The sequence below is a fragment of the Sardina pilchardus genome, chromosome 22 (assembly GCF_963854185.1).
Source record: "Sardina pilchardus chromosome 22, fSarPil1.1, whole genome shotgun sequence".
Taxonomy (NCBI): Eukaryota; Metazoa; Chordata; class Actinopteri; order Clupeiformes; family Clupeidae; genus Sardina; species Sardina pilchardus.
In genome coordinates this window covers 9,589,266-9,605,887 of record NC_085015.1, presented here as the reverse complement: position 1 = coordinate 9,605,887, position 16,622 = coordinate 9,589,266, and the positions used below count along the sequence as shown (strand labels likewise).

At 42.3% G+C, this 16,622-nt stretch overlaps 2 protein-coding genes across 2 annotated transcripts; one reads left to right on the top strand and one right to left on the bottom strand.

The window, feature by feature from the left end:
• Nucleotides 1–1,334: 1,334 nt before the first annotated feature.
• On the top strand, nt 1,335–3,872 carry ddit4 (DNA-damage-inducible transcript 4). The gene is made up of 4 exons (XM_062527143.1): nt 1,335–1,452; nt 1,900–1,978; nt 2,278–2,509; nt 2,650–3,872. The coding sequence occupies exons 3-4, from the start codon at nt 2,314–2,316 to the stop codon at nt 3,135–3,137; spliced, it is 684 nt and encodes a 227-aa protein (XP_062383127.1). The 5' UTR covers nt 1,335–1,452; nt 1,900–1,978; nt 2,278–2,313; the 3' UTR covers nt 3,138–3,872.
• A 590-nt stretch (nt 3,873–4,462) lies between these two features.
• Nucleotides 4,463–15,553, bottom strand: dnajb12b (DnaJ heat shock protein family (Hsp40) member B12b). The gene is made up of 9 exons (XM_062527140.1): nt 15,391–15,553; nt 14,678–14,855; nt 14,430–14,575; nt 13,018–13,191; nt 12,309–12,382; nt 11,095–11,204; nt 7,537–7,709; nt 5,715–5,857; nt 4,463–5,413 (listed from the first exon to the last, which is right to left on the bottom strand). The coding sequence occupies exons 1-8, from the start codon at nt 15,521–15,523 to the stop codon at nt 5,736–5,738; spliced, it is 1,110 nt and encodes a 369-aa protein (XP_062383124.1). The 5' UTR covers nt 15,524–15,553; the 3' UTR covers nt 4,463–5,413; nt 5,715–5,735.
• Nucleotides 15,554–16,622: the final 1,069 nt, after the last annotated feature.

Here is a 16,622-nt window from a genome sequence, read left to right as displayed (position 1 = left end):
ATAACTAGAGTTTGTTTTTCCCAAAAAAAATGTCAACATCCTCAGTGTCCCCCACATGACATCATGTAAAACCAGTAGGTCAAGAATTCATTGACACTGGATTAGCCTACCCCTTTCTTTTGCATTCTTGCAAAACTGCAAATTCTGACACCTGTTTACAAGTTTGTGGCAGGCGCTGCAGGCAAATTGTGGAAATATACTGCCGAGGGGTGACAAACAGTCATACAGTGTTTTCATCCCGAAAGGGGGAAACAATCACAGAGGAGGCTCGTCAGTGGGTGTACAGAATGTGCTGTTCTAGGTTTCAAGTAATTGTCTGCTTTGTATTCCACAGATGGGCGTTACCAACTGTCTAGGACACACCTCAGGGTCCTAAAGCCCTCAAAGTCATGGTTCACTTTTGGCTTTTTGTTTCGGTGCTTGAATTTCAACAAAGCATATTTAATGTCACTATGATGCAATTTGATGTATAAAAATATGAATTTAGAGATACTTCCATAACAACTGTAAATCAGTCCTTCTCCACTGTTGAGAAATGCTGACAACTGACATCTAAGTGACATCTAACTTTCTCGAACGCTGATGCAAAAATGCTCCCCCCATTTCATGTAAATCTGTACAGAACTCTTATGATGTGGGCCGGCATACACGTGCATTTGTTTTTTGCCCAGTTCCTTATACCCCTCCCCTACAGAACAGTCTGTTCTGCCCTCACGTGTTCCTACAGTACATCTGTGATATTTGGCTGCATGCCAGCACTTTTGAGTTTCCTCCCTTTTTTTTGTCAGCACTAGCCGAGTTGAGAAGCATGCTAACCAAAGTTTATAGACAATCTGTGCTCCAGGAAAATGGTTTCATAAGTTCAGGCTCTCTGAGGCAACAAATGAACTTCATAAGTGCAGACTTTCAAAGTTGACTGCATAGGGAATATGTGTGTGGATAACAACACAAATCTGCTCTATAGAGTAGGCTATTTGATAAAAGACATATAAAATATGTATTTTCTTTCCATTTGCTAAAACACCACATTCTGTTATTAGACCTAAAATGTGCAAGGTCCCAATCACAATTACTGAAAACAATGAGGGAAGCCATAACAACTAGCCTATGCATATTGATACATAGCTGTTATTGATGCATTTCTCATTATGCAGTAGGCCTATTACATCATCCATATTGGTATAACTATCATTATGTCATATTATTTACAGCTGTAGCTAATTTATTACAAATCACAGCACAACCCAATCCCTTTCCTCTGCTCAGAATACTCCTGAAAAATAAAGTGAGAAAGACTTTGATGAAGGCAAGAATGCTCATGTAAACTCAATTAGGCCTGTTTTATTAATTAACCAGGTTTTCATGTAATTCATGAAGTTCAGAGGCTTCCTTTGTGGGATTCACATGCAATAGCCTGCAAAGATGCAGACTGCAGAGTATTACTAAATTGAGGTGGGTTTACTGAGGAAAGTATTTTGTCATGCCAAGATTAATTAATATTTCATGCAATAATCGTTCATGTCTTGGATTAATTGTGTGGGGATATATTCACATTAAATGATGCAATGCCATTCAATGGTTTCTTCTGCAAGGGGTTTTGCCCTAACTTGTCTACGTGAGACAATAGGTGTTCTTGGTGTTTTTCCTGTCCAAGAGACAATGGGCAACTCTGCTGCCTCATTGATCCAAGCCGAGAACTAGTTACCAGGCAAAGTGGAACGCTGCGAACGTGTCGTAAAATACGATTGGCTGAGAAGGCTGGATGGGGAGTGTCTAACCGTGACTGCTGTGAAGCTATTTAACAAGCTTTGTTATCGCAGCTGAGCTCTGCAGCAGTGCTTGGCTTCGAGACCGCACGGACATAACGTAATGAGCGCAGTTACCCCTTTGTTTCTTTAGCAGTTAATTTCTTGGATGTACCAGTGAAGCTAACATAAGCCCTGGACAAAGAACAAGATCACAAATCGTCGTTTATTCGGTAAGTTCTGTCATGCTCGTCTTAATCTTTCATTTTCTGCTACTTTGGGTTGAGCTCGAACAAAGAGCGATGACTTCATCCTGTAACGTTTCGACTAACAGCAAACAACAGGACTTTGAAAGTGTCTTTTAACGTTAACATTTTGTCATTGTCTGATGGCTAGTATTAGCCTTTTTTAAATAAAGAAAACAGTTTCTAGTTATTAAAAGGGCAAAATGAACAGTGCACAGTGGAGAGGTGTTTTTCATTCATTGTTTGCTCGAGAACCTGAGCTAACCGTCTGTTCGTTGTATCCACAGATTGCCAAGGAAAACGCAGTATCATTTGTAGAAATCATGCCTGAGAAATTTTGTGGAAGCTTTTCTTCGGACGATGGGAGCTTTCCCCCATCCCCAACAGCCGATGGTGCCTCGAAGCGTTTGTCCTGGGGGAAACTCGTACAAAAACTCACGGAGTTCAGTGGAACGACCAGCAATGGCCACATCTCTGACTCCGACTCGGACAGCAACAGTAGAGATTTATCAGACTCAGGTAAATTAGTGTTTCAACTTTTATGCTTTTGTCTTTGTGAAGTTACAAACCTAACACTGCTATGTTTATTAGAGTATGTTGTGGTGACCACAGATCAAACAATAGCCTATCTATAATGTCCACTTCTTTTTACATTGTAGGGTCCTTTTGCATACCAGAATTGTCTTCCGACTACGACTGGTTCCACGATCCCCTGGAGGAGACCCTTCGAAAAGAAGTTGTGGCCTTAATAGCTCGACGTTTGATTGAAGCCAAAGACGGGACTCTTCACTGCAGCAAGCTGCTCATACCCGAGAAACTTCTTGAACATATCGGCCAGGAGCTCATTCACCTGGCTGCAACTGAGCCATGTGGCCTGAGGGGGGCGCTCGTAGAACTGTGCGTGGAGCAGGGGGACGCTTGCCTGAATATGGGCCAGATACCCGTGGACCCCTACGTTGTCCCAACGTTCCAGCTGACACTGGTGTTGAGATTGGACTCTGGAGGTCTGTGGCCTAAGATCCAAGGACTATTTAGCAACAAGTCCCCAGTTGCACCCATTGTCAGGCACGCACTGAGACTGAGCACTGGCTTCCGGGTCATCAAGAAGAAATTCTACAGCTCAGAGGAGTTGATCGAAGAGTGCTGAAAAGGACCTAGCCTACTGGCACTTTTTTAAAAAAACTAGAATTTAAAAATTGTTTAATATATTGACTTCGAGCGCTGCCAAACCACAGACGGCTTGAGTCATTTCTTTGTGATGAAAGAATGTCTTGACATCTTGTGGATGTCCTTGTATGTCATCTCAAGATTTTCTCAGAATTTAAGAAAAATTTAACATCAGATGTCTTCTTCACTGTATGCATTTATACTCCTATAGTGGTATGGCTATAAGAAAAACCACAGTATAAGGTACAGATATTTACAAATGTTTAACGCTTATCTAGACAGATGAGATGACTGGGTTGGTTAAATCCAGTTTATTGCACTGTTTTCAATCCATTGTATGGGGATGAGAAGTCTTGGTGCTCTTTTTGTGTAATGTTTGTTACTCTGAAAACGTTTACCTCAGTTTCTGTGGAAACCAGACCTAGGCAGCAAGTTGTATGGTCATGTAGCATTTTTTTTAAAGGTTACTACGAAGTTATCCTTTTTGTTTTAAATTACAATACTTTTTTATTTGTACATGCATATGCCTTTGTTGTTGCATGGCGTATGTATTTGTTCCATGTTCACATGTCCAGTGCAGTTCTTTCTCTACTCATAAGTTTCTGGCTGACTTGCATATTCACATGCGTAATTTATTTGATATTCAAATATCGTCATTGCACTGTTTTTGTACTTTCATCAAAGAAACTACAGACAATAAATTATTTTTATGACATTGTGAAGTTGTTGAATTTTATACAGAAAATCAAACTTTTTGTGCAAAGCTTTGAGGTTTCAACCCAACTCCTCAGTGGCCTTATCAAGTGCAGCTTGCATTATGCACGTCTACATAGAACAAACTCCAAAGCTTTTCATTCTAGAATTACGAGATGAACGGCAAGGCTCTGTTTACTTTGGATGGGATGTTCATATATCCTCCAAATATCCAGAGGACATAAGTCATTATTAACCCGGACAAAGGTTGAAAACTGATCAGTGAGCGTCCCTTGCTGAGTGGTTAGCCTGCAGTCATTTCTTTCATGAGCAATGGCAGCTCTAAACTCGAGTGCTTCTTCTGACACCCATGTCCAACTAAAGGAGCCTGTAAAGCCCCCCCCCCCAGTTTTACACATTGGCACAGTATCCAAGGGGCCGAGCCGAAGGAGTGGGAGGCTGTGAACCAGGCGAACGTGCAACTCCTCATGGCTCTGAGGCACCCGGTGTGTACAGAATTTTGCAATCTCCAGTGATGACGGCACAATGATGACTAGACTTTCTGAACGACAATGGCAAAACCACAGCCTTGGGACACCAGCACACGCTGTGTGGCACGTATGATATTTATTATACTAATGTCGGAAGGGGAGAGAGAGAAAGAGAGCGAGAGAGAGAGAAAGAAGAAAAGAACACTGCATTGAGATGGCACACGTTTTGGTGACAGGACCTGCGAGGAGTCATTCAACCATTTCATTAAGCCACAGCCACCACTGCTTCAGTGAAAGTATGGTGACCAAATGATTGATTGAAATCTCTACACAAACAGTGTGGAGAAAACAACATATTTCTCTTGAATAAAACACCTCTGAAATTACATGTATAAATATCCTCTGGGTCATTCATATGTTTATTTTTGTGTGCAGAAGCTATTGGTTCAGCTTAGATGGTTCAGCTTAGGTTCCTGATTCTTTAGGAATAAAAAGACACCCTGCATAGATAAAAATGTGTCCAAATCAGATACAAACAAATTAAGTGACTGCATGTTCTCGTTAAATTCAATCTCAGGGATTTTTATAACTTAAATAAATACATGAATAAATAAATATATAGCACATATGCAAAAAAAAAAAAAGCCTAACCCAAATTCATTGGTTATGTCATTGCTATGATACAGTTGCTTCCATGTCACATTCCGATTGGCCCTAGCTACCCCCAAAATCTTAACATTACATTCTCAAGATGTCCTCCCAAAGCAATAGACATCAGTGCATTGTCAAGGGGCCCCTGTGGTCGGAGCCCCGCCCTGGTCAGAATGGCCCATGTGAAAGCATGGAACCCCAGCTAAACTACAAGGAGTCCAGACAGACAGACCGGCTCTGTCCGAGTCCACATGCCTCATCACGGACATAAAAAGGCGAGCGCAGCCTGGTTCGGTTTTGTGGAGATCTTGGTTGGTAGTGTGGTGAGGTTTGTCAAACAGTGGAGACTTGTTTGCTCAGTTTCATTTTTCCGTGAATAAGCCTCTTCTTCTTTTTTTAAAATGTTGATTTTGGAGAATACCTGGAGGGAGAGAGAAAGGCCACAGAAAATGAAAAACATAATGTTAAGAACATGAAAAACATTTGGACATGCACATTTTTCAAGTCTCTCACATCTACAGTACATTCAAAACTATTTCCCAACTATTAGCCATGGCTTATACATAGATTTTGCAAACTTTCCTCAGCTATGAGGTTAACACATGGGGGCAGTTAATATGGTATTAATATGGTTTTGTTTCTTTCAACTGGCAAAAAGCACTGTCCTGCGGCTTATACCCAATGCGGCTAATACACAGGAAATGACTGTACTGTGAAATCACCTGTTTTTGTTACTGTGGCCTTTATCCATGTAAGGATGACTGGACCTCAGATAGTCTTGTACAGCTCGGGGTGCCCATCCTCTGAGCCCTTTGGTACAGCTCACTGTCACCAAAGTACCGAGCGCGATACAGCAGACCTTCCTCTGAAAGACAAAGTGAGGAAGAATAATTGAGACATCGCTGCCACTACTACAGTACATGCGTCATATCGCAAAAAGTCAAGCATGTTCCTCAGAACTACTGATAACACAAGCAGACAGGTTCGAATTAATCACGTTTACCAGAGCTAGACAGAGTTGCGACACTCTTTGACGTAGTCACCACACAATAAAAAGTTCTAAAACACCTGAGCTGAATGGCTGTGTTGCAGGAGGGTGGGATGTATTTCTTCAGTTCCAAAACTTCCATAAATCCAGAAACTGGCATGGAAAAATACTGCCATCTTTTCCCACTGTCTCTTATGGGAGTGTCGCCACTCTGTTTTCATTACAGCTTCTGCTAGCTTTTTGTCCTTTTTCATTTGAATGCAACCCACACACTACACCCAGGCCATTCACCTGCGTCTTTAAGGGTTCCTGAGCAATGGTCCGTTTTGAAACTGTTTTAGAATGTTTCAAAAAGCAGCTGCATGACCTTGGGAGAGAAGAGCTACTAAAAGATGGTCATTATAACCAGTGGACTGGTCAATCTGGTATGACTAAATAAAGTCAATTTGAGGTAAATTAAACTAAATTGAGGTTGAGCTTGGAAGTTGTTGCCATCCAAAACAACCGTACAACCAGTTGGTCCGTACAGATTAACATGTTTGAATGCAAACCAGAATAAAACCTAATGACATGTCTACTATGGCCAATCATGGGTCAGTACTTCAGTATGGTACTGAAATTGATATCCGAAAAGGAAGGCTTATTCAAATTCTGGTGAAAGTGCCTGACCTTGCAAGAACTAACTATTCAGAAACTCACAGATACAGACAGTTACAAAATAACAGTGTGTTCCTGTTTAGTATAGTTCCTGTGGGCATGGTGGAGCGGTAACGACTGCCTAACAATTGGCCGGCCCAAAGTAGATTCCTGAACTCACCGCTGCCAGTATTTTGAATAAAAGCATCTACGAAAAACCGGTCAACTAAAACTTTAAGTGCCGATATGCTGCCACATACTTACAGATCACTCGGCACCTTTCACATCCTTAGGATCACTTATCATTTATATAACATGACAATGATATTACATTTATTAATCTAGCAGACATTTCTATCCTGAAGTATCTTATAAGTCAATTACATTACAAGGATCAATGTCCCTGGAGGGCACAATGGTGGAAGCCGAGAATGGAACCCACAGGTTTTCAGGCTGTACTGTATACTAGTCCAACTCCTTAACCACTAAGGCTGGGATTGTACTTGTTGTTAGACCAAGCGTAAGCGTATGCGCCCGTGTGTGACCTGCTGTGTCCTGTGTACAGACTCGCTGCAGCATTACGCACCCAACTGGAGGTCTTCACTAGGGGGAGACTATAGTAATATCAGATGTGGATGTGGCCATGTGCCATTGTTTACTCCCATGATTACCCCCAGCTTCGATGTCGATAATGCATCTTGCAGTCACCTTTTTTTGGAGTGATCGCCCCCTACTTTCTTATCAGTATTGCATCTCGCGTACGCGTCATGTTCGCTTGCGACGACGTGCACGACCGACGCACCAAACGACCGCAAAATACGTGAGGTAGCCATGATGCGAACACAAACGCGTTGTCTGCAGCAAGTCTAACCCTGGCTTAAGCTACCACCGCCCATATGCCTACAGGAGGCCAAACTCACTCTGTTGCTTCTCTTTCCAGCAGTTGTTTCTGAGATTGGAGATGTAGTCGTCCTCCACACTCCGCTCCACACTCTTCAGGTTGCCTCCGCTGTACTCTTTCGAGAACTTGTCGTTGACGTAGTAGGGCACCCTTAGGTGCTCCGTGTACCTTTTGTTGGTGTGTCCTGCTGACCTGAGGACAGTGGGAGAGCCACACAGTGTTTCTTGTGTTAGCCATTTGCTATAATAATAATAATAACAATAACAATTATAATAATAATAATAATACTAACAACAACAATAACACATTTTATCTAAAGCGCCTTTCATGACACCCAAGGTCACTTCACAGGGTTGTAGAATCATCTCATAAAAATAAATGAAATGAAATGAATGACCCTCAAGCCTCAGTGGTTCAAATTCAAGGCATGAATCTAATTTAGGGCTGCAGGTAATAAAATCTGTTGATAATTGTCTTGATAAATTCAAATTTATGTCAATCAGTGTTTCCCAAGCCCTAAATTAGGTCTTTTGTCCTGCATATGAAATATGTTTAATACAATCAGAGAGTAATGCAACCAGAATATTTGTGGTATTTTACTTTAAAAAATGATACAAATTGATTCATCGATTACCAAAATCGTTGGCAATTACCATAGTAGTTGACAACAAGTTGCATAATCGATTAATCATAGCAATCGTAATCTAATTAGTTCAAAGGAAATTCACTAGAGTACCTATATGTAAGTATATTACAATGTGCTGCAAACTGGAGTTCCTATCAGCAGCATTATCTGTATTGCTGTACTGCATAATAACCACTGACAAGTTACAGACAAATAAATGAATACCGGTACGCATGTGTGCAAAACTGAGACATAACGGGAAATTACATGTGATTAGCTGACTCGCTTGCTAATGATTTCAACACAGAATCCAACTACACATGTCTGCACACACGCTCTCTGCTAACCTCGGGATGTGCCCATCTTGTGAGGGCAGATGGCTGAGCAAGAGGCTCCAGTGGGTTTGACCTCTCTCTGCGAACAACACCACCGCGTCTGCCCTCACTGCTCTGATAAAAGAACCAGTGGCGGCAGGGGAGTGTGTGTGTGTGCGTGTGTGTGTGTGTGTGTGTGTGTGTGTGTGTGTGTGTGTGTGTGTGTGTGTGTGTGTGTGTGTGTGTGTGTGTGTGTGTGTGTGTGTGTGTACGTTTCTGTGGTGTGTGTGTGTGGGTGTGTGTGCATGTTTCTGTAGTGTGTGTGGGTGTATGTGTCTTAATGTTTCTGTCGAGTGTGTCTGTGTGTGTGTGTGTGTGTGTGTGTCTGGAGCTGGAGCAGACATCTAGGGGCCACTGGGCTGCTATAAAGATGTGCAGTACGTGACAGGAGGGCTGGTGGAGGCTTTCTCAACACCTTGGTCTGACCCGTCGGGCCGACTGGGGAACAAAGGGCAGCTCAGAGCAATGTGTGACATAGTCTGCGGTCACTTCTGCATTTCAAAATGACTTCTTGGTGCGTAGGGTAAGCATTTCTTAAGTCAGATGATGAGGTGATGACAGGATTTCCTTAAGGTTACTGCTGTAGTGTGCAAATTGTGGCAGCCTTTCTGTCAGATCATGCAGAATTAAATAATGCTGATAAGTCAGTAACATGTAAGAGCATTTCACCAAAAATATCCCACAACTGCATATCTTTCTATCTCCCACACTATTCATGCATTGTTCATCTTGTTCTGCATTTGTGTTTTTTTAGTTGTTAGAGATAAACGTGTTAACTAAATACACATAACCATGAACAAAAATGATCGATTGGATCTAATACGAGTGCCGGAAAAGTGCTTGAGGACATGTCTGGGTGATGACGTAAGGTCATTGCTGTAGTGTGCAAATTGCGGCAGTATTTCTGCCAGACTGAAGAATTTAGCCAAGGTGACATTTCAGTGTCATGTAAAAGCATCTCACCAAAATATCCCACACATGTAACCATGTGCATTTATATTGTACTTACAGGCAATTTGTTCTTAAACACTTTGCCCTTTGACTGTACATTTTTAAACGCTTATGTCTTTGAAATATGACTGCAGCCATCTACCATCATGCACGTGACAATGCCTTGAAATCCACTGATTGGATTGCAAATCAAGAGTAGACCATCCAACTAGAGTGACAGAACAGGATGAGAATATTGCTCAGAACAGCAGACTTTGAGGGAGCAAGAAAGAACTGGCTTCTCTCTGTGCACATATGATTAGACATTGATTGCGTTGTCCTGCAGATAGCACTACTCTAATGGCAGGTACTGGACAGGCTGCTTGTCTTTAAGACCCTGTCCCTAACACTGTTCTCACCCCAGGACCTAAAGGGATCAATCACCGCCCCCTCCTCCTTAAGTCAATGATAATCCTTGGCCCTCTGGACCCCCATGGAGGTCAGGAACACCAGGCTCCTTCCTCCCCCCTGAAATACTGTTTATCGGCATTTCTTAGAAACATGGCTTTGCTCAAACTTCCATCAAAATCAACAGAAAAAGGGGGGGGGGGGGTATTTTGGCACCGCTCCGTCATGGATTAGCATGTTGTGCAATGTGTTCTCACTCTCTCACATGATCTTATTGCTAATCACACAATTTGGTGGAGGATTAGCCAGGGATCAGATCCAGAGATCGCTTTAATACTGTACAGCACAACAGGCCTTCTGCTGCACTGCACGCCATGCAGTTTGTTCATCCTGTACCACTGATGAATTAGACAAGTGGATGTTGTTGGCCAACTTGTGCAGTGTGGGATAAAAAAATAAATAAACCACCTGCTGAGTGTACAAACACATTATTCATGCATTATTCATTTTGTTCTACATTTGTAAGTGTGTTTTGGGAGTTGTTATAAATAAATGTGCTAGTTAAATACATAACCATGAACAAAAATGATCGCCTAGATCTGAGTGACAAAAAAGTGCTGGAGGAAATTTCTGCTGGATCTGGCTACAGGGTCACAGTAATGGCTGACTAACAGAGGTCTGGGTGGTGACATGATAACTTAGGGTTATGGTTATTGCGGTAGTGTGTAATTGTGGCGTGGCTGTAGTATTTTTGCCAGATAGTGCAGAATTTAACCATGTTGAAATGTCAGTGACATGTAAAAGCATCTCACCAAAATATCCCACAACTGCATATCTTGCAATACGTGCATTCATATTGCACTTCCCATTCTCCCAAATGCTATTCGTTCCTAAACACTTTGTAAATGGTAAATGGCAAATGGAGTGAATTTATATATTGGTCTCCTACTACTCCAAGCACTTTACAATGTTATGCCACACACACACACACACACACAGACACAGACACAGACACAGACACAGACACAGACACAGACACAGACACACACACAGACACACACACAGACACACACACACACACACACACGGGGAGCAGTTTGAGTTTCAGCATCAGGAGGGGGCCAGGAGGGATCCAACCACCCCCCCCACCCGTCACTGAACGGCTCCTCTACCTCCTCAGCCACCGCCCGTCCCCCTTTGCACTTTGACTGTACATTCAGGGGCCACACTCTTTACTCACGGTCTGAAGCTGAGACTGTATGGGGGGTTGGCCACCATCAGCTGGCTGAGCGCAGACACAATCACTAGGATGAGCACAGGCATGATCTGGACAAAGAAGGCCAGTCCACCCTGTGATAAGGCAAGAGGGCAAAGGGGAGGGGGGGGGGGGGGGTTGTTCAGGGAAGAACATGATTAGCATGAGTGTCCCTCTCAAGTCACACACACCTCCCACGCCTGGACAGAAGGGGGTTATCTGTCAGCCAGGAGGAGCCGTGGAGATCAAGTGTTACAGACAAAGTCAAGATGAGCCTCAGTCACACTGATAACCAATGACAATGAAGACAATACCACTTAAAATGTGTGGGTAAAAATCCCACGTGTGTGAATCATGAAAGTAACATATGTTAACAGGTAGAAAGAGAGAGAGAGAGTACCGGACAATTACTAGAATATCTATGGCATGACTGACTAATGCAGGTACTATTTTATGCACTTGGTTACATTTCATTGAGTAACACGGACCGGAGCGATACATCTCATACGACTGTAATTAGATCAACAGTGCCCTCTATTGGCCATTTTGGAGAAGTACCATATTGCAGAGGAAGGTCTAATCTATTCAAAACAACTGAAACTGAATTAAAAAATAAGTTGTAATTAAGTTGAGTTTCCCACTGTTAGAATCTACTGTTAATGGGCAATGTACACAAAAATAAGCAACAAGCAGGTGTCCATAGATGCAATGATAATTTCATTGGTTATTAAATAAAATGCAACTGCCCGATTTCACTGTTCTGAAGTCCCAGACATGTCTAGAGGATTTTTGTGATCAAATATGTACATTGATTATTACAGCTTTAAGCATGTATTCATATAGACTGCTGCAGATAAATCACATTTTAGCATGGAGCATACATATTCACAATACAGTTTTATTTAGCATATGATAAACAACTAGTCTAGTAGGCTACAACTACTACTAGATTTAACCAAATAATAGTCAAGAGAGGAAATGTCTTTTATTGTGGGATTCAGCAAAAAAGTAAAAGATCACCGCTCATCCGTGTGAGGTGCCGGATATAGTATAAACTTGTGGATTTTATAGACAAATCCTCACACTTCAGGTCTTTGTGCAAACAATTGCTTTACTGAACAAGCTTTCGGTCGCTAGACCTTCATCAGGCAGGGATGTGGGATTCAGGATATATGTCAACAACTATAAACAGGACTTACATCTCTCCGAGGCTCTCGTCTATCTGCCCTCTGCTGGTAACGCATTCGGCCATTGCTGTACACATGGACATTACCTGCCGAGAAGACACGTTTGATTTAGTAAGCCTGAGGGTTTGAGAAGTGTTAGTGGCCCATTTGAAATCAATGCATAAAAGTTGACACTGAAATGTTGTTGGAATGTTGCTATTATTATTCTGACACTGAGTCCTAACTTAAATAAAGCCACACAAGGACACGTACATGGCCCGGCCTCTCTCAGAGGCAGTAAAACAAATTGTGTTTTCATCTGCTTGTACAAAGGCACCACACTTGAACTACACATCCACAGACACACTACCAGTAAAATGCCATTACATCATTAAAGAAATTGGTGTCTGATAAGAATTTTAAGAACTGTCACATACATGGATTTGGTCATTGGGGGAACTAGTCATGTTAATGGGAATATATGTTGCAATATACGACTCTGAGAGTGTAAAAAATATTATAAAGACATCAGGCTATGGAAAACTAGGGGGGGGGGGGGTGTACACGTGGAAGTACTGATCATAGAACAGAACAGATGCATACTTTTGAGCGATTACATATGCCATTAGATGTAAATATTTTCTGCAAACCTTTGCCACAATACAAATCTACAAACTGAATTTGCAAATGGACAATGTTCATTGGACAGAATGCTCTCTTCTTCAGTCCAAACTGCACTCACTTGATGGAAAGCCACCTCCAAAGAACATGTTGAAGAGGTCCTCTGGCGAGATGTCGGCCTCAAAGTCTCCCGCTGACGGGCCCTGCCTGGATGGATTTGCCCTCTCCTCGCCCAGACGGTCATACTGCCGCCTCTTCTCGTTGTTACTCAGCACCGCATACGCGTTACCAATAGCTGGGCAGAGGAGGGTGAGAACATTACATAACAATAAATAGAGAAAAGGTTTGATAATGACTAACTAAACATTTTACAGCGTATCATAACATCAACGGGTTCAAGTAGAATCCAGGGTCAGCAGAATCAAAACAAATGTGAAATTAGGAAAATGTTGGAACTGGGCAAATATTTGATCAACCTCCCCCTGAACTCATGGGTTGGACAGGGAAACTGAAACTGTAACACTGTGACACTGAAACAGTTAGAGGTTTCACACCTATATAATGCACAGCCTGGTGGCTAAACGTCACTTTACAATCCATGGTGTGGAGTGTAAATGTTGCATTAGCAGAACTACAGCATAGCTGTTCTCACAATACTGCAATCCACACAACATAATGGAAGAAATTATTGAAGTTCAATGAGGACAAATTGATGGTGTGTTGGGGCACCTGTAAGCAGGACAGCAAGTCTTTTTTGGTGCATCAAGAGCCACAATATTCAGGTTGCGTTAGCATACCACCACCACAAAGGACAAACCACATCCAACCTGAGTAGCTGTCAACGCAACAGGAAGCTGTCTGTCACTAACCAGATTGTACGCCCAAAATAACATGAAACTAGCTCTGTCCAATTCACTTCACAAGTAAATGTGCATCTCAACTCAACATGTTTCCAACAAAACGGCTTCTTGGGTGCTCCCATAGGATCAATATTCAATGATGAGGCTGGTGTCATGTCAATGCCAAATGTCAGTTTCAATGGTGCCAGCAGTGCAAATGTTGGGCCTTGTGAGTCAATATGAAACATGTCCATCTCCACTGGACAGACGACACATCTGAATATCATTAAGCCACTTCAGGGTGACTCAAAGCAGCGTCCTCCACCAGCATCTCACAGACCTGCAGTGCACTGTGCACCCACTGTTCTGGATTGGCTCCCTCTGGACAATGTGTAGGACCTGTTTGTGTATGTTTATGGCGTTTGGCAGACACTAATGATCTACAGTACACACACCACATTATTAGTTAAAAAATAAGAACACCTATTTGTATTGACTAGTTAATGTTACAATGGCTGCAAAAAGGAGGCCCTACACCATACTAATAAACTGTGATCTAAATCCAGGTGTCAGTTCAGTGTAATTGTCCAGATATTGTATTCTATGATACTGTTGTAGCAGGCAAGCATGTCTGGGAAATTACCACGAGAATAATAGAAAAACAAAACCATTCCTCATTCAGCAGTGAGCCTACCTTTAAATGCTTCCGTTGCACCTGGAGCATGGTTTTTATCAGGGTGGAACTTTAAAGCAAGTTTTCTGTAAGCTTTCTTAAGATCCTCTTCGTTGGCATCTTTCTGGACCCCGAGGATTTCATAATAATCTTTACATTGTTTTACTCTGCAAAGAGAGAAACATCAAATGTTGGCTGATGGTGGTCACCACATGCATTAAGCATTGCTTAGAGAATAAAATGCAAACAATTTCGCAAGCTGTAAACACCTTTTCACAGCATCTATTTGTTCTGACGTGTAGGGTTTAGAGGAGTCTGAGGCCTTTCCGAACTTAGCACTGTCATTTTCGACGTTCGCTCTCCGTCGTGTCTCTGTGCCGTTTCCCGTTCCTGCAGAACTTCCTTGGCCGGAGGCATTGGCTGTCTTCTCAATTTCCTCTAGCAAAGCTAAAACAGAGCAGTGTCAGTTGTCACGGTCAGCTGCTGTCCATGCATAGCTTAACATCATCAAGGCTAAACAGTGTAATGTTGATAGTAGCCTGACGTTGTGTCGCTACTATGTAGCTTTGCTGTATTATTTGCTGCACTCTTCTGCAACAAATGGCAACATTCTATTCTATGGGTGGAAATATGTAGCAAATTAGGTTCCCCTAAGGTCAAGTGAAATACGCCATGGATTATTTTAAAATGACTGGCTAACTTTTACTTTGATGGGACATGAATGAATTAGCCTAACAGACGGTGAACGCAAAATTTAACCTAACGTCACACGGGCTCCCCACTCCAAAATATAGTAGCTATTCTTAATTGTACACCATACCCGGCTAATTTGCTATACTGCCAAGTTTCACAACGATACTACCAGCAAATATAAAACGGCAACGAGGTCACAAACGGCTCACTGAATAAGCGACCGATGGGCCCTGATTTTCCATGGGATTAAGCGAGCACCGCTAGCCATGAAGATAAAATGCAGCTGTACCTTTTGCATGATCTGATGGGAACAGTCTTTGAGCTTTCTCCAAAAATCTTAGCGCTTTTTCTAAATGATTATTTCTAAGAGCAGTGGTTGCTATTTCAATGCATCGCTCCGCTTCATCACGATTTACTTCCATTGCGGAGCTTGTATAGTAAATACAAGAGTGACCGATAACTGGCGCGTGTGGATGACATCACATAGCGCTAGAGAGCCAGCGAGCCAGCCAACCTTCTCGGGTTTGTGCCGCTTGCGTCCCATTACATGCCTAGGAGCTCTACGCATATGCCCATAGCTGTTGTAATATGTAGTGGAAGTCAGTGGCGCCTGCAGGCGTACGGCCGTACGCACCGTGCGTACCTTGAGACTACTCATCAAGGAAAGAAAATTACCCTTGTGCGTGTGTATTCACATCAAATTGGCCTACCATAACTTCCCAACTATGCACAATATCCCATTAGCCGCATGCCATGCCACCAGGCTATTTACAATTTTCTATATGAAGTTTGTCAACACGTTATCAAAATTAACTTAATGCAGAGCTACTGTATATCCACGCGCACATATTTCATTTGAGCAGGAGAGATTACGCACGCAGGCGCGCAAGTAGGCTACTTGTTGTTTTCTTTTACTCGGCTATCTATTGTTATCAGAACACAATGTGACGCTAAATCACTAACTCAAATACTCATCGTGGATATCGCAAGTTCTTTTAAACAACGAAAAGAGAAAGAATGGAAGATGGAGGCAGGAAAGCTAGAGGAGATTCCAGATGGGCAATAACAAGCTAGGTAGACAATTTGTGTGCTTGTCGGAACGTTAGACTAGCATTACAACATTGTTTAATATCAGACGTTAATGCTTGAACAAAACTAAACGTAACTTAGCAGTAACTTAGCTGTGTAACGTTGTCCAAATGAGTATTGTGTAAGGGATAATCAACGACGCGCCGTGCGTTTATAGGAAAATAATGCACGTTCGAAGTGGTAATAAGGACCCGACGCCGCAGGCGGAGGGGGACTATACACTTCGATAAGTGCATTATCTTCCTAGAAACGCACGGCGCGGAGTTGATTATCCCGCTTATACCACTGCTACTATCACTTTCAAATTTCTAATTGTGTTATTGCATGTGGATGTTATAGCCTATGTAGGCTACTTTTTTGCTGACCAATGCACAAATCTAAAACCAAGAAACGGACAAATATTGTACAATATCAGCAAAATATTTTCGGGGG

What these genes read in the sequence shown, in the direction of transcription:
- ddit4 (XM_062527143.1), top strand. Translation starts at nt 2,314, where the DNA reads ATGCCTGAGAAATTTTGTGGAAGCTTTTCTTCGGACGATGGGAGCTTT. An exon ending in TAGAGATTTATCAGACTCAG is followed by an intron (nt 2,510 to 2,649) that starts GTAAATTAGTGT and finishes TTTACATTGTAG; the next exon opens with GGTCCTTTTGCATACCAGAA.
- dnajb12b (XM_062527140.1), bottom strand. Translation starts at nt 15,523, where the DNA reads ATGGAAGTAAATCGTGATGAAGCGGAGCGATGCATTGAAATAGCAACC. An exon ending in CAAATAGATGCTGTGAAAAG is followed by an intron (nt 14,576 to 14,677) that starts GTGTTTACAGCT and finishes CTCTCTTTGCAG; the next exon opens with AGTAAAACAATGTAAAGATT. An exon ending in CTGGAAAGAGAAGCAACAGA is followed by an intron (nt 5,858 to 7,536) that starts GTGAGTTTGGCC and finishes TTTGTCTTTCAG; the next exon opens with AGGAAGGTCTGCTGTATCGC.